Source organism: Protopterus annectens, chromosome 14.part0 (assembly GCF_019279795.1).
Source record: "Protopterus annectens isolate FY-2018-M chromosome 14.part0, PAN1.0, whole genome shotgun sequence".
In the NCBI taxonomy this organism is placed as follows: domain Eukaryota; kingdom Metazoa; phylum Chordata; order Ceratodontiformes; family Protopteridae; genus Protopterus; species Protopterus annectens.
The window spans coordinates 495715318-495741988 of NC_056748.1; the positions used below are offsets into that span (position 1 = coordinate 495715318).

The 26671-nt window shown below is 42.2% G+C and overlaps 1 protein-coding gene across 4 annotated transcripts in view; it reads left to right on the top strand.

The window, feature by feature from the left end:
- The window catches only part of PPRC1 (PPARG related coactivator 1), a 310188-nt gene that overhangs the window by 87161 nt on the left and 196356 nt on the right, over window positions 1-26671 (top strand). For 3 of the 4 annotated variants that reach the window (XM_044056255.1, XM_044056256.1, XM_044056257.1), the window contains exon 6: window positions 14344-14397. The exons of the other annotated variant lie outside the window; for it this stretch is intronic. In XM_044056255.1, coding sequence (XP_043912190.1) covers window positions 14344-14397 — 54 coding nt within the window. The remainder of the gene's footprint in view (window positions 1-14343; window positions 14398-26671) is intronic. 4 annotated transcript variants of the gene reach the window in all.

Below are 26671 nucleotides of genomic sequence, written 5' to 3' on the forward strand. Positions count from 1 at the left end.
TTCACAGTTAAAAGGATCATTTTTCATCTTCAGCTTCTTTACTTACATGTTCGTAGATATTGCAGGACCCTAGAATCTTATGACCATTCTCACCTTGCAAGTACCCTCCCATCAGAAAGTACCTCCTTTTTCCAGAAGGGCCAGCCATACCAGTCAAATGTTTAGTAAATTTTTGGATATTTATCAAGTTTTCTAATGTTTAAAATATAGTAAGTTGCACTTCCTAACCTTCTGGGGAAATTTTTATTCCAGAGGCTTGGGAGGTGCTGGGTTGTAAACCTATTCATCCACTGTGTTTTATCCGTTTAAAATGTAGGCCTCTAGTTCTTGTATTGGTAAAAATATTGGACTTGTAGAGAGGAGATCCAAGACTGTCAGGTTTCTAATGGCGCCATAAACAAAACTGGGATTTCCCTTCAAAAGTTAAGACGGTAAATAAAGGGATGGTTTCCAGCCTCTCTTGGTAGTTCTAGGACATGTGATGTTTTTGGTTAGGAACCTTTGAGTTCTTTCTGATTTCTGTAATGTTCATTGAGATGCATTCCAAGGATGACTTGATCAGTGCAGAGCATAAGGGAGTGATTGCCTCTTTAGACCTCGATATTCCTTGGAATATTGGCTCAGCTAAGTAGGATTTCCTAACATCTGTTATGTGATTGTCAAAAGACTGGGAGCTGTCAAGCCAAGTACCTAGATCCCCTAACTACCTTTTCATTTAGTGGAGGTGTGTTGCTAGATAGTATTATGATAGTTGTCTAACAAAAGTGTGGTGATGCTACACTTTTTAGTATTTGATTTGTGCAGATTTTTAGTACTCTAGATTTTGCAACCTTGCTGACTAGACATTTGCCTACCTTAGGCATCACCATTTCTTTTTTGGTCCTAATTTCCTTAACATTTGCAGCCTCTTAAAATACTGTTTGCAGTCTATTCAGATCTTGTTTCCAGAGGAAGCATCTACAAAGTTTTCCTTTTTTGTAGCAGAGGTTCACCCAATAGTGCCATCTCAACATCAGTGATGGCACTTATTTTTAACTCTCTTTTATATGCTAACCTGTAGGGACAAAACTTACTAGTTGCCTTGTTATGCAGGATACTGTGTTTTTTTCCCCTCCAGTATTGCCAAGGTCTTTTGATAGCTCAGCAGTTTGAATTTGGGAAGGTTTTTCATTTCGGTGCTTATTTTGGACTTTGTACCATGCTTATTCTGCTACTAAAGTTCTAATTTTTGCTGGTTTTGGTCCCTTGCAGTGCCCATCTTAAGCATGCAGATAAGCCTGTTTGACCTCTGTGCCGTTTGACTTGTGCATTGGTCGTAACTGTGCTCAGTGGAGTCTGAGTGTTGAAAATAATTGTGCAGTCAATTTATACGCAAGAGTTCTTGCTTTCAGCTCTTGAGTAGACTGCTGTATTTTCGTAGCTGGCCATTTTTTTTTTGTTTGTTTTTGTTTTTATACTGGCCAAGGTTTCAGATTGATTTGCGTGCAAGACTTCCCAGTAGATTCATTATGCCATCTTGTTGTATTCTGTACAGTAATATTATATTTACAGTTATAAAATGCCTGCGACTCAGGACTGCATTGAAAACAAATGCTGAAACAAAGCACTGTAGTTGTAATTTTTGCTCCTGTAGGACAGCCATTTGGCACTGCAGGCAAGTACTAAAGTGAAGCACTTTGTAAATCGGAGTTTTTTTTTTTAGATCTGATGCTATCTCTTTAATTATTAGTCACAGATGGGTCTTGGATCTGACCTGGCAACTTCTTTGACAGAACCAGAGCTCAATCTCTTCCCCTTCCCATAATCCCTTGCTACCTTCTAACCCCAAGATCTTGTTTGCCGCCAAAACGCTGTAGATGTGGTCCAGGCTGAAGATAGCAGGTAAGTGCTTATTTTTGTTGGCTTTTGTTGCTCTAAGTTAATTTCTTCTGTCCTTATCTCTCTCTTTGTAGTTTTAGTTTAAGTTCCTTCTTCCTTAATTACTAAATCTTAAATTAAGACCCCCCCCCCCCCCCCCACACACACACACACACACACACACACCTTTCTGACTACCGCCAGTGGAGGTTTCCTTCGGGGACATCTCGAAGTTCTTAAGCAGAGATGGATGTTCTTCTCTAACCCTGTCTTCAAGGGAGTCCATGTTCCTGAAGGCCTTCAAGACGGGCCCATCTTCTACTTGGGTTTTCCCCCTTATGAAGAGCTTGCATATGTAATCACCAGCAGGGCTTTGAAGGAGCTGGACATGGTGGAACTTGTGCTCAAGAAATCAGACAAATTCTTCAGTCCTTCCAAGGATAGGCCCTTCTGGAGCAAAGGGTTCCTCATTGATGCCATTGTGGTGGCCGCTGCTACTAAGAAGGAGCTAGCTAAGGAAAAACCTGTCCATTCCCCGAACAGGGACTCCGAGGAGATCAACTGCTTTGGAAAGTGTGTATTTGCCATGATTACTTTTGGTGTGAGAGCAACTAATTACTTGGCCCGTTTTACCCAGCTTCATAGAGATATTGTTCTGGAGCTTACAACTTTCTTGTCAGAGTTGTTGTTCTGTAGATCATCAAAGTAGTCTCTCTGAGGCTGTCTATTCTAACCTCTTTGGCTAATGCTTAAATGAGTCTGATCTCTAATTCTGAGGAGGCCACCTTCTGAGCGGCAGGCATCAGCATTGCTATCCACCAGCATGCCTGGCTTCGCCTTTGTGGGTTTGCAGAACCCTTTAAGGCATCTTTCACTAATTCCCCCTTTGACGGTTCCACCTTGTTTGCAGTGAGCAGGAAGGCAAGACTCTTTCCGTGCTAGGGATCAAGTTTTGTACTCCCCAGCAGTCCTTTTCCAAGACCCAGAGGGGCAGTAAGAATCTTTGATTCTGGAGGACTCTGTCTTCCTTTCAGGATGCTCCCCAGGAATCCTCTTCCGCAGGCTGGGGCAGGGTATTAAATGGCAGGTGCCGCCCCAGGGGTAGAGGGGGTCTGTAGAACCAGGGCTCCCGGGAACACTTCTTGGAGAAGCCCTTCCATTGTTCTTGAGATGCTGTCAGACTGTCCTGCCTTGGAGGCTGTCTGGGGTCAATTCTCCCTTCACCCACTAGCCTGGACAATTCTCACCTCTGATCAGTGGGTGCTAAAAATAATTTCCAGGAGTTAATCCATTCCCTTCTCTCAACCCTCTCCAATTTGGAAATTTCTCCCAGGCATACAACCTGCCAAAGGGAGTTGGCCTCTCTCTAGGTTCATGGCCTCCTTCAAAAAAGAGCCATTCAAGAGGTCCCAACAGGACAACAATAGTCTGGAACTTACTCTTGCTTCTTTTTGGTGCCAAAAAACTGGGGACCTGCATACGATTCTAGACCTCTGAACTAAATCTGTCAAGAAGTTCGGGTTCTGGATGGTCACTGTTCAGTTCATTCTGCCTGTCTTGTGCAAGGATGATTGGATGTGCACAGTGGATCTCAAGGACATGTACTATCACATAAAGATCGACGGGTGCTCCGGAAGACACTTAAGCTTTTGGTTAGGGGCCAATCATTATCAGTTCAGAGCCCTGCCCTTTGGACTCGCCACAGCCCTTGGGTGTTTACCAAATATATGGCAGTGGTGGTAACTCCTCTCCGGCTGCAAGGTTTCCAGGTTTTTCCATACCTGGACGATTGGCTCCTCGTGGCTCCCACATGATTTTGACTATCTCTGGCTGCAAGGTATGTCCTCAGCCATTTCCAGCATTTGGATATCACAGTGAATCTTCTCATGTCCAGTCTCATTCTGAGCTAAAACCTGGAGTTCGAGGTCCAGCTGGACACCGTTTTGGAGACTGCAGCATTGCCTTCCTGCAGGGTCCAACTCATTTGAGATCATGTGTCTCTTGCTGGAGCTATTGCGCCTGCCGGTTCCCTTGATTCTCCAAACGTTAGGTTCGATGGCAGCTGTCATTCAGTTGGTGCCTCTCAACAGGTATCACATGAGTTCTGCAATGGACTCTGGCAGTCCAGTGGTCCATTCTGCCTCCGCCCATGTCCGTGACTATAAAGTTGACTCTGGTGTGCATGAATCATCTTGCTTGGTGACTTCGCTCTCGGGATCTATTTCTATGCAGGCCATTTTGTCGTCCCCCCCCCCCTCCAAGGCCACAGTGACCAATAGATGCCTTTAACCATCCTGTGCTGGAAATGCCCCCCCCCCCAAATGAGAGGCAAGTGGTCCCCCGCAGAGACCAGATTGCACATAAACATCTTGGAGATGAGTAGTCCTCATAATGTTGCAAGCCTTTCAGGAGTCCCTCTCTCTGGGGACTGTACCATTTCTGACTGATATGGCAGTGGTCTGGTATATCGACCAGCAAGGGGGGTACATGGTCTTATCTTCTGTACAGAGAGGTCATGAGAGTGTGGGAATGGGTGATGTCTTCCATGTGCATTCTTCTTGCAACTGATATACCTGGGAGTTCCAACATGTTGGCTGACACTCAGCAGGTCCATCTTGAGTTCTCACGAGGGGTCCCTGAATCTGTCAGTGGTGAGACGAATCTTTGACTGCTGGTCATCCTTGCTAACATATTTTTTCCTCCCCAGTCAAAACCATAAATGCAGTTATTACTTTGCCCCTGACCCCCCCCACACACACACACACCATCAGGGGACTTGCCCAAGGGCGCTCTAGTTGGCCTCCGGCTCTCCTCTATGCTTACTCCTATTCCCCTACTACCCGAAGTCTTTCAGAAAGCTCGTCGCCTGAAGACCCTTCTCATCCTCATTTCTGGCCTTGTCAGGCGTGGCTCTCCTTCCTGAGGTATTCTCCTTGGATACTGGATCCCATTCCGTATCTTATTTCCCATCCCTGGGAGCTTCCACTTCCCAATCTCTAGACCCTTCATCTAGCAGCATGGTTTCTCCAGTTCCAGTAGTCCTCTAGCAGTCCAGGCTTCCTACCCTAGCGAGGACCATTATTTTTGGCTTCTCAAGAACAGTCTATGAAGAAGGTGTATTCCATCTAATGGAAAAGGTTTTCCATTTTGGCTAAACAACAAAATCTGGATCCTTTTTCAGCTGCTATTCCTGATATTTTTCTCTTATCTTCCTTTTTTCAGGATGGTGTGAGTTTTTCTACTGTTAAGCTCCAGTTGGCTGCCCTCTCCAATTTCCGTATTGGCGATGAGCCTACCTTTTCTTCTAAACTCTGTGAAGCCTTTCTGAAAGGTTTTTTTTAACCTTGGATCTCCTGTTAAAGACCTTGGTACTGCAGTCCCTTAATACAAAAACCCTTTGAACCAGCTGATTCATGTGGTATTCAATCCTTTTCCTGGAAGACAGCTATTTTTGTGGGCATTACTTCAGCCAAGAGGGTCTCTGAATTCCAGTCTTAGTGTATTAAACGTCTGTTCGTGATCTTCCATAAGGACAGGGTGTCCCTTAGAACAAATCCTTCCTTAAGTGGTATCTGAAGCTAATCTCAGTCGATCCTGCTGCCAGTTTTCTTCCCTAATTAATAATAAAGGAGAATATATCTTGCATTGTTTAGATGTCCACAAACAAGTATGTTTTTATCTAAAAAGGACTGAGGAATTTAGAAAATTGGACCAACTCTTTGTGGTCTTTCTTAAAACAGAAAGGACCAGGCAGTCTCCAAAGTGACTATTTCCATCTTCTCCATTTGTGCTAGTAGGCATTTAGAATTTTATCCAGACCAGTTGAGGCCCATTCAACTAGGTCTTTTGCTACTTTATCGGCCTTTTTGGCTAGACTTTCCCTTGATGAAATTTGTGCTGTTGCGACTTGGTCTAATCCACACAGTTTTATTTCACACTACAGATTGGACTTGGTGTCTAGGAACAAGGCTTCCTTTAGTTCCTCCGTGCTGCGGCATATTCTTCCTTGAGGCCACCCAGGATACATAGTAGATGGGGACTCTGACCCATCTGTGATGAATAATGACACTTGCAGCATCAGATAGTCATGTACTTACCATAACTTGGCATCTTTGTCCAGTGTCATTATTAATCACATTCCTGCCCTCCTTCCCCCTTCCTTCTGGGGGTTATGGCGAGGCTGCATTAGCTTATATTGAGAGAACATTTTTGGCCTTTTAATTTAGTTGTTTCTGCATTTCTACTAATTTAGCAAACTCTATCTGAGGATTGGAAGGTAACTAGGGATTATGGGAAGGGGAGGAGCTTGAGCTGAGGCTCTGTCTGAGAAGTTGACGTATCTGATCTGAGGTCGGATCTGTGATGAATGACACTGGATAGCACAGGTGCCAAGTTTATGGCAAGTACATAATTTTTTATTTTTTGTCCATTATTAATGTAAATATAAACGTGCTATATTAGATGCAGAAATGTCCCCCGAGTTAGAAAACTTGGCTGTTTTATATGTAGAATTTATTGTATGGTACGTTGCCGGATGCCTTGCCAAAGTCTTGACCATACCCACAGTCCTTTTCTGCTTTAATCAGTGAAAGTCTTAATTTGTGTGTACAGTCTTGTAGCTGTAAAAAGCCCCATGGGAAATGGCTGTTGAATGACTTTGAGGATGATTTTTCTTGTTTTGGCCACTGTAGTTCAAGTACAGCAGTATGCTTAGTTGAATTCTGAGAAATTTGAAGTTCTTTGTGGTTCACAGGATCACAAGTTCTTGCCCTGGCAATCCTTGCACACTTTCTATCTTTCTAGTTGATTAATTTGTTCAAGGCTTATGCTAAGCCAGCAATATGTCCGCCATTGTAGGATTACCCAACCATAAGAAAAGGAAATTATTTTAGATAACCTAATATAGGTTGATAGAAGTGCAAATTATTCAGTAAACCAGACTTGACTTTGTCTTGTATCATGATGAGCACTCCCTTATTTTATTTGTTTTTGTTTATAGTTTTAGCCCACTGGACCAGTGGCCTAATTTCAAAGGAGAGCCACTGGACCAGTGGCCTAATTTCAAAGGAGAGCCAATGTGCTAAGTTTGACAAGGGTGCAGGGAAGTTTCCCTTCTCATCAGTAAGTGCTGCAGGGGCTTTTTATATCCATCTAAAGTAACATGAGCGGTAGTAAATGGGACCTTTAATTTTAACATCTGAACTGAAGGACAGCGCAGTTAGTGGTGCACCCCTACCCCGTTATGCTCCCTTGAGATATTACAATTTGAATATCTAAGAATTTGGTGTAGTAATCCTGCCCAGTTATCTGTTTTCTCACTGCAGCCAATACATCCTAGACTGCTTTTGGTGAGAGTGCCCAGGCTTTTGTTGCTGAAAAGTCTTTATTGTTTATTGAATGTAGTATTTGCTGTGCATTGGTGACTGTTCACCTGTGCTTCCATGGTCTGACTACTGATGTTTTGAGACTTGTGTCCTGTTCCAAGCATTGATTCACGTGCTTGTTTTCCCAGGGTTCTTCCGACACCTGTACGACGAGCCACACGCCATTTTAGGTTCATAGGTGTTTACTAGGCTAATGACTACGCGGCCCTTTTTTAAGCCAAGCCATACATCCCAAATCTTTAACAAGTTCTAATACTTTGATAAGTGTAAGCATTTTAACTGTGCTGATGAATATGAATTGGAATTAGGACTGTCATGGGGGGGGGGTGGATAGTTCTCCTTTGTTTCTCACTTTTTGGTTAGTATGTAAACAGTGAAGAGGCTGTTTTATTAGCTTGAAGATAAAATGATTGAAGTACCATGTTTGATATCAGTGCATTCAGTTAAATTGATTCTTGCATGTGACTGAGAAGGAGGGAAGACTCTGTCCCAGAGACTGTTTTGATTGTGGTCTTTTACATTTTCAGTCTGGCTTTCTGAGCATGTTCCAGCTTTAGCTGTGAGAATTGGGGAAGGGGTGCTTGTAGGAAATTTCAATGGTCTTAGTCAAATTCCACCTCAAATTGCAGTTGTACTCAACAGCTGTCACTGAGTTAGTTTCACCTGTGCTTTTTATCCTTGGAGAAAAGTCGCCTTTTCAGGAATTTTATGAATTTACTTGCTGCTAACGTGCAGGAAAACACACGAGCAAAGCTAAAACATTAGTAAACGTTTTTTTTTTTGTTCATTTCTTATTTTACTTTGTGCAGATGTTTGAATGCTAGCTGAGTGCTATGATGTTATGCATGATTGTAAGTTGTTCTGTGGAAAGCATCAGAGTGATGCAAGTTTCAAACAGTAGTAGAAACAAGTCTTCTTTTTTTCATCTCTGAGCAAGTGTAATGGTTTTCTGACCTGCTGTGTATAAAAAAAAAAAGTGTGATGCAAGCAGTAGATCCATTTTAAACGAGTCCAAAACTTACTATCACAGTGGGGGCTGTACAGCACTACAGCCTGTAATAGTTGTACATACTAAATCTGAAGTTTTACTATGGAGTAAGAGGAATAAATCAGCACATTGCTAATAGTATGAATTCACTAAACTGTGCTGTTTTGACAGTACTGTTTGCAGTTGCACTATGCGGAAGCATTGACAGTAACTGAATATTGTTAATTGTGTTCACCAGAGGGAATGAAAACAGGCCTGCATAAAGTAAATTGAGCAGGGTTGATGATGTGGTAAGTGGGATGTGAAAACTGGGAGGTATCAGGACAAGTTTCTTTGGGTCAGAATTCTAGACTCTGGTAATTGTCCCTTTTAATGTTCCTTAAGTATATGGATTTAGTCCAGTAGTGTAGCAGCTAGGAGTGGTTTATTAGGATTCTGTCTAATGTGGCACTGGAGCTTGTATTTTATGTGGTAGGTAGCCTCTGCGTGGCCACTTTCTCTTAACCTATCATTTAATGTACACAGTACCAGTCACATCTGGCTTGTATTCCTTCAGATGCTTTTTTTCTTTTGTACAACAGGGACAAAGGTCTTTGCAAATAACCAGGCATCTCGGATTATTTTCAAAACTGCATCTTTGTCTGCCAAGAATCTTGGTAATCCTAAGTGCCTTGTCTGTTAGCAGACATGACAAAGTGTTTTACTGTACTCTACCACTCGCATCACAATGGCAAATCCCTATCCTCTTGGAAGAGGGAAGCTGCACAAGTAGATGGATTCAAATATTTCTAGAACTGCAACATGAACTTTTAGCATAATCGGATACAAGTTGTTCAACAGCACCTGTTGCAGAGAGGTATCCTTTTCCCATATAGTGGATGTCCCTGCAATGTCTGGCACCTGAGAAAGTCATCAGTAATGCTGTCACTGTTAACTTTTCCTACTTGTATGACTGGGATGGAGGGCAAAAATGTCACCCTGCATATCAAAATTGATTAATTTCTTGAATTTTTCTTGGTTTAAACACGCATTGCACAAGATTGGTTCTATAAACAAAAGATTATCCATGAACAATTGATTGATTAGAGGCCAAATTTAAAAATAAAGCAACTAGCTTTAAACTGCTTGCATGTCCTGAAATGTGAATAAGTAATATGAACAGTCTGATTAAACAATTGAGTAAAGTAGCTTGCTACAGAGGAAGTACAGAAGAGCAGTTCAAAGATGTACAAACATCTTATGGGCAGATAAGAGTCCTGTTAAGAGAATATCATTGCTATGAAATGTGTAATACGTCGTGTGTCTAGTATAAAGATAAAAATTTAGTAATAAGATGACATTAATAGAGGACTTTATGATGTAACCAGTCTCTGAACTGCATGTCCTACAGTTTATAATGTTGAGGGGAGGTGCTTGTGTCCCTATTACCCCCCCTATTGAAGCCACAGGGAGGTTTGAAAGGCACCAAGCCCCCCACCCTTGCAAATCAAACTACTAGTAGAGACTGCATAATGTAGTTTGTCTGGCAGCTAGTGGATGGGATTAAGGTTGTGAGCTGTTAAGTGCTATGTCCAGTGGCACAGCGTTGCATTCAGTCAGCCTTCATTTGCCACCTCTGTGACATTGCACAAGTTCCTTAACTAAACAGCATCTTGGAGCAGTTGGGAATTTGGAGTAGGCTCATTTAGTGGTGTCCTGGAAACTGCATGCCTAGTTAACGTATTAACCAAGCAGGTGACCAGTTAAATGACAGGTTTGCAGACAGTTCTGCGCAAGCCATAATTCACAAGTGAAAGTAAAATTAGTTCAGTTAATCCCTTCATAAGCCAGACTGAGATGATCTTCAGAACTTTTTGTACAATTGTTTTATTGAATACAGCATATGCAAAGTTGGTACTTTTTATACAATTGTATTATTGAATACAGCATATGCAAGGTTGGTAGACGATCAGCTGTGCCCCACCCCCCAGTAAGAAAGTAAACCATTTTTTGTACTTGAATTCATTTTGATAAGAAATGGCAGGGTATAGATAAAAATAAAACAAAATTCAAGTAAAAGACACGTGCTTGCACCAGACTTCATCCTGTTTTCTGCATACTCCAACTCCTGTTATGCAAATAAGGTAAAAGGAGGGTGCATTTTCTTAACACTCTGCTGGTCAGTACCAGGTGCTCATTTTGTTAAAAGGAGCTTCAGTGTGGCAGGTACACAGATTTATACATTTAACACATCTATCTGGATCTCATTTTGAACCGCAGTTTACTGTCCATATTTAGTGTACATTTAAAACTTCTCTATGTACAGAGGCACAGTTGCAGTTAGCATTTGTCGTGCAGCTTGCAAGAATTGAGAACTTGTCACATTGGTATTATAAAATGCTGTCATAATTTTGTCAAGGCACCAGAGTGGGAAACTGCATCACTTCCATATGTCACTGCAAAGGAATTCCCCCCCCCCATAAGATGCAGTGACGACCCCTTACCTAAAGAGTTTTCTTTTATGATTAAGGGAGTGCAGGTTATGGGAATGGAGGCTTCTTTCCAGCATAAAAATCTTGGTTTAGTGTATTGCATTTATTGTACCCTTTTGGAAGGGTGTCTACCACAAGGCACTGCCACATTGACAATAAACCCCTAAGAGTTGACCACTTGTTTGGGAATCTTTGTTGGCAATGGCCTAACTTTGCCCAGCACGAGTCCATTGTTGAAAAAAGTGTCTTTACCGCACAACTTATAAAAGAAAGGGATTGTGTATAGATCTAGGGATGTCCTTGTCCCCCTTTACTCAGGCTTCATTAGGCCAGTCATTGAATATAGTGCTCCTTTTGGTATGCATCTGTCCAGAAACATGCAACAACTGGAATGCCCAGAGATATCTTATTAAAAACATAAAAGGTGTAAACGTCCTACACGGACCAACTCAAAGCTTTTGCTTCACATGGTGTCTTACAGACTGCTGAAAGGCGACCTGTGTCTGGCATACAAGGCATCCTCCGACCCAGAATTGATGGATGTACTGCACTTCAAGTCAGATGGCATCATAAGTACTTTCTAAGGATATGAACCTCTTCTGCAACATCAACAGAATGGTTTACAGGGAGGGTTACATCTCACAGAGGATACCACTGCTTTGGAACAGACTCCCTTTCCACAGAAAACTAAGTTTGTATGTGTCCGTATTCAGGCATAACTTGGATCTATGGATGGGAAATGGAAAATTTACCCCCGGACTACCCCCTGTACTAATGGACAGAGTGAACTCCGAAATGCTTTTATCCCATGCATGGGTCCCCCCTTTATCTGTGGTATGATCCCAGTTATTCTCATAAGGGGTAATACATAATAATTGACCATGGGATGGGTAAGGCCAATTTGTAACCAAATGGGATAAGTTAATTTGAGCACAAAATGGGAAATTGGCTAGGCTTAAAATAGCCCACAAGAGCAGCTTGCCTAGTACTTGCCTATGAACCTATGCCATCAGTAGGATGTGGCACAAAAGAGCATTCCTTTCCTGTCCATTGATTTGTCTTGGTGGCAAAGTGTGAAATTTACTGGGGCATTGATGGTCTGACCTCCAGGTCTCCATCTGCATTTCCTTCAGCACCCACTAAAAGGATATTGCTTCATTTGATTCCCCCTCATGTTGCCCTTGCTGTTTAGCTTTTTTAGTTTGTGTCTGATATATATTTTTTTCTTTGACTGCTAGCACCAACCCAGTCCCCTAAAAGAAGGAAACTCTTGACTATTTATTACCTTCAGAGTACTGACCCTGTTCCCTATATGGGTCTTGTCTTGGATGCCTTGAATTCTCTGCGTCTTTTTCTCCAGATATCTGGGAGTATGGTTGAGCTGTTGTCTCCAGTCTTCCATTTGGAACATGATTCTGTTAGAATTTTTTCCCTCTCCCTGCACCAAGCATAGCGGAATGTCATTTAGCACGTTCCACTTTTTGTTTTTATACTTAACAGTACCCTGCATCTCCTTTCCTGTCAGAATATTGGTAATTGTTTATGGCAACTTTTGTTTCAGGCAGCAGCTTTTAGATGATAAAAGAACCTGATTTTGAGCTTTGTATCTGGGTGTTTTGTACTGATGCTGATTCAGGAACAGATGCTTTTAATGGAGTAACGGGTACAGATAGGAACAGATGCTTTAAATGTAACAACTAGTACCAGAGTTGAATGCGGATGCCAGAAGATTGTCTGACCTTTGAGGTGCACACTTTCTGCTCTCATTACTTGCATAATGTCTTCTCTGCTTTAGTTCTGATTCACTGTGGGTTTCTTAGTTCTATTTTATTGTCGGAGCTTCTACGTTTCCTGCTTTGGCTTGCAGGGTACCTAGCCAGCCTCCCTTCTTGCCTCTTGACCCTTGCCTTGCAGGCACCTGCTTTGGCATCAGTGGGTAACATTCATTTTCAGTGGCTTTTTCTAAGCTTTTTATTTTGTCATCATCCATTAGTTCTGACAGTGTAGGCTCACATTTTCCTATGCTTACCACCCTAGGATACTTAAATGGATTGAGGCTAGTCTGCTCCACTCCTTCAGTTTTGGTTTGGTATCTGTGTAGCAGTTCTGCATGTTGTTTTCTCCCTTGTTAATGCTTCTGTTTATTACTTACTGCTAGTAATAAGTTCTAACTCCTAGACTAGCAGTGATGTATTATGTTCCGTGTCCTTCTCCCAGAGGCTTTTCAGTCAATTTGGTATTTGGTTTTATGGAGTGTTGTAGTAGTTGCTGTTTTGTCTTGCTGCTTTAAATGTGGCAATACATTCTTTATTCTGTGTAGTCCTATTTTTCATTGGGTGATGTGGTTCTTGCAAGTTTGTTTTCCTTGTTAACCCCCTAGAAAGCGTAGGGAGTGTTTTTGTCTGTCTTAAATCATTACAGCCTCGTGATAACTCAAGGTTTTTCTGCAGTTGCAGCCTACTGACCTCTATAGGCATTTAATGTAGCCTGTTTTCACTAATTCCTAAACGAGGCTACATAATTTATCTTTAAGCTTACATGATGGGTCAGCACTCTACTGTTATTTCATCTGTGTTGTGCTTCAAAAGACATTACTTGTCCATATGCTATTTATTTTGTTGTCTTAATTTAGATGTTTTTATTAACAACCGAGTAACACGGGTAGTGCTGCATAGCATTGTATGAAAGCTGACTGACAAACGTTTGACAGGTGTGTAGCCTGAGTGATTACTGAGATTGCATGTTGCTTGCAAAACGTTACATAATTAAACACAGTAAACATTGACTTGCAATGGATTTTGTAAGACCTAGAATTTAATGAACACTACTACTGTGAAGATGTGTTTGTGCTGAATTGTTTACCCATTTTTTAGTAACCATTATCGCTCCAGAGATGAGAGCATTTGATTGAAGTATAAGGCCATAATTTAAGTCTGTCAGAGGCCAGGATGCAATCACTGAAAGTAAGTACCAAAGTCAACTGCTTCGTTGGTGTAAATGAGTTAAGACTACTATGTTAGTGTGTGGTGCCCCCCCCCCCACATTGTTTGTGTTTAGTCATTGTTTTGTTCCTCAGCCTTGCACTCATTTGTCAGGGGACCCACGATTTATCCAAATTTATAAAAAAAAAAAAAACAAAAAAAAAAAAGGTGTCTTGGTAAAAGTAGCCAAGTGTATCCAAAAAGCTTTTCACGGGTATTTTGGTGTAAGCTGTGTGCTCTTTTCACGTGAGTAGCAGTCCAGATGTGCCATCTTTGTTGATTGTACTGCAGAGATGCCTTGGCTTGCTTTTACATGGTCCTTGTCATAGGAGTAAAAAGTGTGTGTGTGTGTGTGTGTGTGTGTGTGTGTGTGTGTGTGTGTGTTGCCTGAAAAGTTTGACAGAATTGCCCTACCATCTCTGCTGCCTTGCTACTTCGCTGGAACCCACAGGAGCTTGCTTGTTAAGAATCACACAGTGGAGTTAATTCTTGGAGTGTTTGCATGTACAAGCAGGTTGCCTGTCTAGGTTTTTGTGTATATGTTTAAAACTTAATTTTATTGTCCTGTGCAAGGTTTGGGAGACCACTTCACTTCAGACATGTTGGGAGGTGGGCCGTAAGCTATTCTGTTCACTGTGATGCACTGAGTTTTTCTTTTTCAGGTATTGAAGCCACTGATGTGACTAGCTTATTGGAGCAGTTTGAGGAGTCTCAAGGTGAGATGCTCAATCTAAACTTTGTTTTGAGTCTTTGTTTGTTTTATTGCAGCTTGTATGACCATTGCATTTCCTTACTTAGCCATTATCCTACTAACTTTGGAAGTGTCTGGTACACAGCCACTATGGCATGCTGGGATTGTCCATTTTTAATGTTCCTTTTTGTCAGAATAGAAACAGTTCTTGACAAGGAGCGGTACTTGACAAGTAGTGAAAAGAGAACCATCAGCTGTCTCAACATATACACCTTTAAATGCCCCCCTTTTCAAGTACTTAATAGTGATTGATAAGTATTTTTCTTGGCATTTTAACCTTTCAGAGTTCTGCATTGTCTTAATTTTGCCTGACTGAGTTATTTTTTTGCCTGACTGAATTATTTTATATATTTTCTGGCATTGTTTTCTGTTTCTCCTCTGTCCTGAAACTGTTTTTCCCTCTCTCACCCTATTCTTGTGGTGTTCTTATAGTTGATGGCTTTGTAGTTGCCTGGCCCTACTGTAAATTTGATCTGGGACACCCTCCCAGTCTGGTATCCACTCTACCTAATACAGGGAGAACATTTGAGAAGGTCAGCCCACTTAGGTTCTTAACCTTGAATTTTTCTTCTGCTCCTTCCTCTCTCCTTGCACTTTACTGAAAAAAATTGCACTTTATTTTGCTTTTGCTTCTTCTTAAAAGTGCTCAATTGTATTTATTCTGCTGCATTTATTGCTGCTCGGTAGTAGCCTGATTAAATTGTAACTGTTTTTCTACGACTTTTGGTTTAAGCACTTCGGCTCCAGACCAGTTGTTTTACATTAAGAAGGTTTGTGGTCTGTATTGTTGTGGCAAGGCAGGTAGCTTACATCCTTCTAAGTTCGGAGTTGCTGATTGAAGGCTTAGTGTCTGCTGTTCTAAAAGTGTATTAGTTCTGGTTTAAGCACTTGGGCTTCGGGCCAGTTATTTTACATTAAGAAGGTGTGGTCTGCACTCTTGTAGGAGGAGAGGGTAGATTCTTACCTTCTGAGCTGGGAGTTTCTGGTTAAAGGGTTATTGTGCCTGCGTATTTCAACTGTTCCTTTCTGAAATTGGTGCGCTTTGTTTGCTGTAGCATAGACTAAATTCAGACCTGCTGAATCTGGCTTGGTTTGTATAACTTGAGCACTAATCCAGACCATCTTTTTTTGGAGAAGGTTCCTCTCCACCCTAGTGGCAGGAGTGTGCAGTTAGAACTTGGCTGATCGAAGACTGCTGGAACGGGGTTCAGTTGTTAGCTTTTTATTAGTTTAATTTGTTTAAATCAGTTCGCTCATTTGCTACAGTTATATAAAACCATTTTTAGCATTGGCTAGATAGACATCCCAGTCATTTTAAAATGGGCAACAGTATTTGTATATATTTTAATTATGTATAGAGCTTTTCAGCACAATATATCATAACTCATTTATCTCTTTATATAGTTTATAATGTCATTTATACACTGCCATATATATTGCATGTAGTAAGGTATTTTTTAGATTTAAACTATATACATTTATTAACTATGAATGTTTGTATCTAGTGAATATATTATTTTATTTTATCAAAACTAGTTCCATAGGAGCAGTTCATGTATATTTAGAAACAATGGTTTATGAAATTCAGGTATATTATGCATTGTTTAAGGTATATACCTTTAATGTTTTTTTTATTAATTGATTTTACTAATTGATGTCATTACAATGATATATAAGGTGTATGAGCATTTGTTTAATTGTTCTGAAGAAGACTGAGGGTTCCAGTCAACTTGTGGATTAAAGGTTCAAGATTTTTAAGATTTATTCCTTCCGTGTACGAGTCTCTGTTTCCTCAGGTTCCTGACATCAATATTAAACAAAATACACTTTATGGTGCTGGGAATAGTTTAACCCTAGCTAAGCGGAGATGCATAAAGTCTGCCCTTCAAAATTTCCCTTGGAACTAGCCAGTTTTTTTTTAGTTTTAGCACTCAAATCGGTTTATTTGAGTTCAGCACTAGTTCAGAACTCGTCGTAAGCATTAAATAAGCTACAGATTACTACAGCACTTGACTTTCCTCACTTGTCTAGAGGAAAACAGTTTTTAGTACTTAATAAATAAGCACCTATCCAGGCATGTATAAGGGTCAGTTCCTGGTGTTTTCTCCTGTCTATCTGATGAATCTGGGCATCTTGGGGCAGTACAATATTTGCTTCATGTACACACACAACCCTCTCCTACCACCCAACACTACAACCTGTGGGAGATGCAATTGTATAGTCAAACTGGAAGCAAAGCTCTCTTCACCCAAGACTGGACTAGACAGTCAAAAGGAGAGGGTAAACACTTGCACCCCACCACACTCATCACATAGTCCCTCAAACCTACACCACCAAAACACACACAAAGAAACAAAGCACATGCCTACATTTGCGGAGGCGCTCAAAAATCTGCTCAAGCAACAGAGACCTCCAAAGCAGAAACGCAAGCAGCGACCACCCCCCAACGCCACCCAAATGACATAGCCCACAAAGTCGCTGTGCCACTCGACCACAGCCCATAAGGCATAACCGCATACCCAACACTCTAGTCATAGATGACTCTATGGTCAGGCACACTTATGTTCCACTCACCAGGCTAAACAAGGAGAATGTTACTGTTAGCTGCCTGTCTTGTGCCAGGATCTGCCACATAATGTGTGTACTCGGATCACTCCACAACAAGTACAAATGGGACTGTCATTATCCATGTTGGTGTGAATGACCTGAGACTTGCCTCCTTGGACTTCATGAAAGGAGACATGGAGGAGCTCTCCGATGTTGTAGCCCAGGCAGGTATGATCCTAGCCCTGATTAGCATCCTGCCATCGGCCAGAATGATACCACAGTACAAGGACAAAATGATTGACTTCAGCAATTGGCTAAGCTTCTGGTGTCATTCTAAGGGGATCCAGTATCTGTCTGCCTGAGGATGACATGATCGACAGACCATGATGCTTTGCCAGAGATGGCCTGCACCAGTCACCCTTGGAATTCCGGATATTGGCTAAGGCTCTTGCCATCCCTATAGTGCCTTTTTAGGCAAGGTTCAAATGACAAATTCACCACCATAACCAGTACAAGCAATCTAAATCTGAGGGTAATGCTACTTTGTGCTAGAAGTCTAAACCTCAAAATGCATTCACTCAAGGCACTTCTTAAAATGGAGAACATCGACATCTGTGCAGTAACGGAGACCTGGTTCAAGGTTCCAAAGAGCACCCCTGCATTACCAGGCTATAATTCATACCATGCGTTTCTGCCACTTAACCTGGACCAAAACACTAAAGGCAGAGGCGTGTCCATATTCAATTAAAGATATCCACACCTCCAGGCTAGTTGCTTAGCATAATACATCTGAGATTATCCAAGTGCAACTAACTCGGGGCAAGACCGCAGTCCAAATTGTAACTTGCTACAGATCCCCCACCATGCCCCAGGAGTCCCACTCCTCATTTCTTGATGCACTGGAAAATATTGGGGTACAACCCAACACCCTAATATTTGGTGACTTCAACTTCCCCACCATTAACTGGGAAAACTACTAGTGTACCAACTCTCTTGCTCAATGTTTTCTGGAATTCATGAATTCCAATGCCTTGGATAAACTTATCCACACCCCCACCAGAGGCAGCAGTATCCTAGACCTGGTCATTACCAACATGGGCAACCAGTGTTCTACACCAGAGGTCAATTCCTTGTTGGTCAGATCAGACCACAAGCTAATCACCCTAGACATCCACATCCCGCCCCTACCCCCCATTAGGGAAACAACCATAAAAAATTTCTCCAAAGCCCAACTTCATGCTTCTTATGACAGAAGTGGCAAACTTCACGACACCCATACAGACTAACAATAGAGGTACGACTGCTGAATCCTACCCAAATGCACTTTAAGCACTTAACACAAGTGCATGGATCGTGGCTTCCTTTTTTTTTTTTTGGAGGATAGCAATCTGGTGGCCCCCTGCCATAAACAAACTCTACAACAGAAGAAAGAAACTGTTGCACAAGAGTGAAATCCCATGATTAGAGGAACTCCCTGGTCAGCCTTGGAAAGAAGCTGAGATCCCTCATACACTTCTCCAAAGCTAGTTAAGAAAAGAAAATCTCCATTGATTCTAAAGACATCCACAAAGCGTTCTATAGCTATGTCAAGAATCTCAATGATAACACTCAGATCTGCTCTGAGTTACAGCACAGTGGCAATAAATATACAGAACCAGCTGATATTGCCAACATCCTGGCAGGTAGGTTCAGTGCTAACTTTACCCCCCTCTCACCCCCTAAAGGGCTCGTCTCTATACCAGAAGAATGCAAAGTTCCTGTAATCATGGCTGCACAGGTAAAAAAACCACATACTCCAAAGCCAAGAACACAGCATCCATGGGACCTGACAGCATCCCAGGCAGTGTTCTACACAACTACAGAATGAACTGACAGCCCACTTAAGCACCATGTTCAATCATAGCCTCAATCAGGCTTTGCACCCAGTGAATGGCGCACAGCGACTGCTATCCCACTCCATAAAGAGGGAGCTACCACGTACCCCGGGATACTATTGCCTCATTAGCCTGACGAGCCTGGTGTGCAAGGCCATGGAACTTATAAACAAAGGCATTGGTAATCTCCAAACTCTGGATCCCACCCAGTTCGGGTTTGTAAAAGGCAGAGCATGAATCCTAAACCTGATAGACTTCTTTGAAGCAGACAAAATATCAAAGCTTCTTGATTTGTAGAATCTCAATTATGGTATGGCAATCGAGTGGTTTTCTTAGATGCTAAAGTGTATGGAAAATAGGATCACTTTATTGAGGTGGTTAATTGCTTGATCTTGCTTAGAAAACTGTCTGTAGTGGGGTAGCTGTTATGATTTTCCTTTCTAATGTTTGTAACTTGGCAAAATTCTCAGATTCCCTAGTATCGTCGGTTGGAGACTTGCAGCTGTAGCCACTGAATTTAATTGTCGCACACCAGATTAGAGGGTATAGGTTCATAGGTTCATACTAGGCTATCTGCCCTAGGGCATTTATAAGCCTAGCCAGAATGTTATGCTTAACCCTGGTACTTCATTTGCGACGCTCTCTTAACATCTTCCCAACAGGGCCAAGCTTGATGGCTATTCTGCCTGTACCAAATCTGCCCCTTTATTCTGCAGTTGCTGGAGATGGGAATACCACAGGCAAGATGAAAGCCCTGCAGCCTATTTGTTCTCGCCAAGGAATTCCTCGTGAACTCCTCTGCTTGCAGCAAGAGTTTAGAAGGTAGGGAGCAGGCAAGCTTTCTGGTCCTACGATGCAGCCTATCCTCCTCTCAGTGAAGCACCCCATCCTTTATAAGCAGCTTTTCAGAGCTGTGCTATCGCTCTTTTCTGAAGGAAAGCATGCCTGTGCATGTTGAATTCTTCTCTGGTCACAGTGCGACTTGCATCTAGCAGTGTGGGCTCAATCGACAAGAGCTTAATAGGATAGGCATCCAGTGCCCCCACTAGGTATGTCTCATGTGGCGAGTCAAAGCAGACTTTCCCTCCATTTTCACATTTCTTTATTTCAATAGTTTCTGGTAAGCCAGGTTTCAGAAAACATGGCAGACTTCCAGAGTTTTGATTATATAGAAGTCACTTGAAAAAATGTTATTTTTACAGTGATCTTTCATATCCTTTTGAGGTGTGTCTGCTTTTGCTGGCATGCAGAGCAGGCCCTTCTGTATCCGGTAAGAGCTGAGGCAGGCCATTCTGGTTGTCTGCTTTTGGGTTGAGGTTCCTTTGGGTAACCTTTCTAACACTTGTTCAGATAGTTTCAAAAGAGGAAAACTATGCCTGTGGGTTATGCCTTGGACCTCCTCTGTTTTCCTCTGCTATACCCTGTTGGTACCCACAATAACATAGCCCTTCTTACATTCTTTCTCAGTAACCACTGCTGTAGTTCATGCTGTTCTACAGGACCTGTGCAAGGCAGGTTCTCTGTTTTCCCTAACCTGAAAAGCATTTGCTATATACGGAGGAGTCCTGAATCATATGTTAAAACTCTTAGAAGGAGCTGTAGTGACCAAGTTTAATAAGTCTGTTTAGAGCGGTTGAAACAGCTGCATACTGTGTTCTGCAAAGGGGCTGTGCATTGTCTTTTGTTTTTCCAGTGAAAGGGGGATTTAGCTTAATCTTTCCAGATTTGGGTCCTATTTTGGAAGTCAGCTGCGTTCATTGTCTGGTGTAACAGATTCCTAATGGTGGTTTTCCAGGAAGTCATACTTGTGCTGTAATGGGGCATTTGAATGGTAGTGTTGGATATAATGTGTCTTTCTGTCACTGTCTGGAGCCTGCACATTAAGTTCCAGTAATGTAAGGATCTTTAAAAATGAGTTGTCATGCTTAATGTGAAAAATCTGATTTGCTAATTCTTGTGTAGGGCTAAGACTGGCAGTGCTTGGATAGCCAGCACCAAACTTTTCCTCAAGCTGCCTAGCTCCTACTCCTTTACCCTTATGGCTGGTGAGGTGAGTGAGGGGGAATTGTAAAGCCCTCAATGATCAGACTGTGGGCTTCCTGACAGAAACTTGTTGCATTAGGGCATTTTCCCATGTAAAGCACGGTAGGGTTAACTATTCTGAAGGTTGCCAGCATCTGTTTCTGGATCCCTGATTATCAGGTTGCCGTTTTCTTTGTCTGGCGCATAAGTGACACTCCATTGTCCCCTAGAGTTGGGGTGCTGTGGAGGTTGAAACCTAACCACCAAGTAGACTGTCTTGGCCTCCTGTTGCTGCCATTTTTTCTAGTGAATGACCAAAAAGTAGGTTAACATCATATAGGGCATTTGTAAATATAGCAATTGATAATTTCTTAGACTTAAGTAGGACAGGTCACTGTTCCAGTGGCAACTGCCCCGTCATGAGTTCCTAGTTTATCAACTTTTTTGTACTTTTGTAAGCTACTTATGCCAGATTCCTCTAACCTTGAATGTTCCATGTAGTTTTCTGTTAGTAAAAAGGGGCAGATTAGTGCATTTGCTTCCATAGTTGCTCCAAAACACAGGACTCCTTGTTCAGTGGATGGACAGATGAGGTCTTTAGGATAGGAGCTGCCTTCATGGTGGCAGCTGCCACAGTGGAATCTACCTTCAGCAAACTAGCCAGGGCAGTACTGTCTTTAGGAGGTTAGGAGATCCTTGTGGGCATTTTGGATATCGGAACTGCCTGTTGTACCACCAACTGAGGCACTACATATCAGAGTATTTCACTAGCCCTCTTTAAGAGGAACCTGAACGACTGGATGGAAAACAGAAAATACACCCCTGGGATTCCACCTGTGTCCCTACTGGACAGAAAACAGGTGCTTACTTTGTGGGAACATGGATGAAATTATTGGCTAGGCTTAAAGGCCTCCGGCCCAGTAGCCTAGTATCGTCCTATAAACCTATATGATTTGGATGGCAGGGTGGGTCTTCTGCAGTGTAAGTTTGGATGGAGAAGGGAGATCTCTGGTTTCTGTCCCATCTTGGCTTACATATCTCAATGTTTGTCTGAGGTTTTGTTTCAATTGGCAGGAATAACGGGATACCTTTTCATTCTAGGTGCTGTCAGAGGATGACTCCAAAATGGAGGAAGCGATCAAACATTTTGGAGTTTGGTGGGTCATTTTTCAGAATAACATACAAATTTGAAAAACTTAATTGCTCAGCCTTTGAAGTAATTTTCAGAGTGATCAGGTAAAACATTGACTGGACATAAGTCCACAAACAGGAGAGGCGTGCAGATCATCATTAAATTCACTATTGAATGCCTTCATAAATGGCATTCCAGAGAAATTTAGAGTTTTCACTTTAAAGTTGATTTTCCTCTTTAGCAAAAATTAGAGGTATAATATTTGTCTCTACCTGCAAAAATAGACTTTAGCTTTGAGGAACAGAGATGCCCTGAGCTTAAAAGAAAGGTATTAGAAATTAAAGAGTAAGCTGCTACGTATTTTATGGCTGACTCACTGAAGTGTTCTGTTTTGCTGCAAAGCCTTGGTAGGCAGTTTGTTTTAGACACTGCCAGCTAAAAACATCTGGGTAAAGAAAACTCAGAGGCTTTGAAAATGCCTCCCCATTTTACTGACTAGTTTTGATACCCTAGCATTATTTAAAGGCTTTATACATAGGCCTGGGCAGGTGTAGCCAAGCATTTACAGGCTGCCTCTGTCTACTAGAGACAGCTGCCAGACCATGGATAAATTTCAGAGTCCCATCCACTGGTCCAAGTTGCACTTGAACTGATTTGGGGAAGAACTCTGCTTTTACATGGAAAGCCTGCTCCAGAGAAGGGGCAATGTCCGAGAGACGCACCTGTCCATCCAACATGTCCTGCTTATGTTGCAGACTTAACTTGCCGAGTATTTGTGTGTGGGAGGGATTTTTCACAAAAAAAAAAGTATGTTGTTGGGCAGTCTTTTTGATGTGGTTTTGAATTTGACAGCCTATATTCATAATATTCCAAAATGTTTTGAGAGCGTACATTTTTCCTCCTTCCTCCCCAAACAAAAAAGACCACAGTGAAGAACTTCTCTAAAGCAAACTTCACACTACTCAAGACTGGTGTGGTATCCTTCAAGGCCCCCGAGCCAGTGGAAACCACAATCCAAGCTGCGGAAGCCCTTACAAATGCCTTCTACGAACACCTCCTCCAGGACTGCATGGATCAGGCAATCCCTAATAAAACCAAGACTCTTTCCACCAAGGGCAAACGTCCAGTCTGGTGGACCCCAGCCATAAACAAACTTTACAATAAGAGGAGAAAGCTGTTACATGATAGAGCAAAATCCATAAAAGAGAAGACGCCCTTGATCATTATTAGTAAAAAAAATACGAGCACTCATAAAATCATCCAAGGCCAACTTTGAGAGAAAAATTGCAATAGATTCAAAAGACAATCATAAGGCCTTCTTCAGCTATGTTAGAAACCTGGGTGGAAACTCCCAGATATGTGCAGAATTAGTCCAAAATGATACAAAAATCACTGAATCCACAGACATTGCCAACATACTGGCAGACAGGTTCAGTGCAAACTTCACCCCCCTCTCCCCCCCAAAAGGAGAGAACTATCCCAGCGGAGTGTAGCCTCCCAGACATCTCAAATGCGCAGGTGAAAGCTGCTCTCTCTAAAGCTAAAAACACAGCATCAATGGGACTGGATGGTGTCCCCGGCTGTGTGCTACACGAACTCAACGAGGAACTAAACCCGCATATAAGGCAGCTGTTTAATCTTAGCCTTACCACAGGATACGTGCCCAAGGAGTGGCGTACGGCAACTGTGGTCCCACTCCACAAAGGCGGTGCCTCTACGGACCCTGGTAATTACCACCCCATAAGCTTAACAAGCCTGGTCTGCAAAGCTGTGGAGAGGATCATAATGGAACTCATAAACAAAGACATAGGGGACTTGCAGACATTGGACCCGACCCAGTTTGGCTTTGTCAAGGGCAGATCATGCCTTTTGAACTTGGTCGACTTCTTCGAAACAGTCACCAAGGCCATTGATGAGGGAAAGGCAGTCTATACAGCCTACCTTGACCTTGCAAAAGCTTTCGACACAATACCCCACTCAGGTATTATAGAGAAACTTACCAGCTTAAATGTAAACCCATATGTCACAAGATGGGTTGCAAACTGGCTAAAGGACAGAACCCACAGGGTTAGAGTTGCTGGCGCCATGTCAGACTCCAAGCCGGTCACAAGTGGTGTCCCACAGGGCTCAGTCCTTGGCCCCCTGTTGTTCGGCATCTACTTCTCAGAAGTACAGGCAAACATAGGAGGACTATGGCTGACAAAGTTTGCAGATGATTGCAAACTGGGCGCCATAGTGGAAAGTACATAGGACACAGATATCCTTCAGAGGGGTCTCACGGAAACTGATAACTGGTGCCAGAACCATGGCCTGAAGTTAAATGCCAAAAAAATGTATAGTCATACCCTTCGGGAAAAACAAGGTAACCCCAAGCTACCATATAGGTGGCAATCCATTAAGCACAGAAGAGGTTATCAGGGACCTGGGGACTCAGGTTGACAGTGGCCTTTCTTTTGACACTCTCATTGCTAAAGTGGTTAGAAAGACCTTCTACATTGCCCACCTGATCATAAAGGGATTCACATCCAGATCAAGTGAGGTCATTGTTCCCCTGTACTCTTCACTTAGACCAATGATAGAGTACAATGCCCCATTCGGGATGTATCTCACCCGACATCTGCAGAAATTGGAGAGACCCCAAAAGTTCCTCACCAAAAGGATAAAGGGACTCCAAAATCTGTCATATGCTGCCAGATTGAAGAAACTCCAGCTCTATTCAGTTGCATACCGTCTGCTCAGAGGTGACGTGCCTGACATACAAGGCCATGTCCAACCAGGAATTAATGGACATGCTCCACCTCAAAAAATCCAAATCCACCAAAACCACTAGAGCAAGCGACTTAAACCTTAGCACGGATATAAATAGGACGTGCTGGAGGGATAGATTCATCACTCGGAGACTCCCTATGCTGTGGAATAAAATCCCGGTCCATGTGAGGCAGAGCACCTCGCTGGCTCTGTTCAAGAGAAATCTTGACCGGTGGATGGGAGATCGTAGGTTTACCTCTGGAATCATCTGTGTCACTGCTGGACAGAGGCACAACAAACTAATGGGCACAGTATTTTTTAACATAAGGGGTGGCATAAGCCACAAAACTTTGGGCTAGGCTTATAAATGCTTTAGGGCAGATAGCCTAGTATAAACCTATGAACCTTTCTCTTCACTAGTCATTCTGTGACGTGGGTCTGATAGGGCACATTGCAGACTTGGGAGTATTTTGTACTGAATGACCACCGCCATTTCAGCCCAAGAGTTCTTGCCCTCCCCTGCAATTCGGGCTGGTAAACTAAATTTTTTACAGTGCCTCAATGTGTGAATATAGTTGGTTGAATAAGTGATCGTGTATACACAGTTTTTATCATTTTTGTACTTCTTAACAGGTGTTCGTTCTGTACTGGCGGTTAAGGGTGAACAGCAGTTTGGAAAGAAGCAAAGCACATGTTGCGACAACTTCTTAATAGTTGTATGATCTCCTTTTCATTTGCTTTTTATATTTAAGCAGAGATTTGGAGGTTTCATCACTCTGTAAGGCTGTCTGGCCCCTAAAGTCTGTATGAATGAATGAAGGTAGAGAAGAGGAGAAACGTTTTATTCGGCTTCAAAAATAGTGCACAGAGATGATTGTATGTTAAAGTATACAGATTGTTTTCTTAAAAGCCTAGCTTTTTTTTTCCGTTGGAAATGATGTTTTTTCCCTTGCTCAGTGAGTGTAACTCTGAATTTGGAAATTATTTGGCAGTGCAGTATTAAAAGATGAAATAGTGGACGAAGGTGAAGGGCATTTTAAGAGTTTAGTTCCTACTCTTTGGGTGTGATTTTTCTTTAAAGGCTGAACACTTCAATGGCACAGAACTGGAAATGATACATTGGCATTGACTGCTTGCTTGCTGCAGAGTTTTCCTCTTGTCTTTTTGTTTGAGTATGAGTTTTGAGAAAAGCTCAAGTCTGGAAGATGGGAGGGACTTGACAGAAAATACTGATTAAGAGTAGGTGGCTCTAATATAAATAACTGCATAACAAAAAGACCTTGACATCGGTGATGCATAGGTTTGTATTGTGTGTGATCTAGAACCAGAATGCCTTGCTGACAAGCCTGCAGCAAGTGATGAAATTCCAGCTGAATTGTTTACAGTCTTGTAAAGTGATTGCTGCTTAGAATGTGCCATCAATTTTTTAGAACACACAGTGGTGGCCTGTAGCGTGGAAAAAGTCAGTTTAGATTATAATCCCAAACGAGAAGAAGGTCCATTTTTATATTCCATTCCGAAAATGGGCATTGCAAGAGTGTTCAGATTATCAAACAAGTGAACTTGTTTCATGTACTAGTAAGGTAATGTTCTAGATTTTGCAAGCCAGAGTTGAGCAGTATGCGGGCCAGAAAACAGCCAGATGGACGAATAGAAGGGCCAGTAGCACACGGTCAAATTGCCAACATGCTGGATAATAGAAAAGGCAAGGGGGGGTGCGGAGTTATGTTGACTGTTCTAAAGCTTTTGACTATGGACTGTAACAGGGTTTGGGAGGTGCTTTCATTAGATGTGGGGATAACGGGTCACTATATTTGCTTCCTGAGGAACCTGGATGCAGAACAAGAAGCAGCAGTTGAATCAGTCAGTTATTCCATATTCCGTTTTAAGATTGGGAAAGGAGTAGGAAAGGCTGC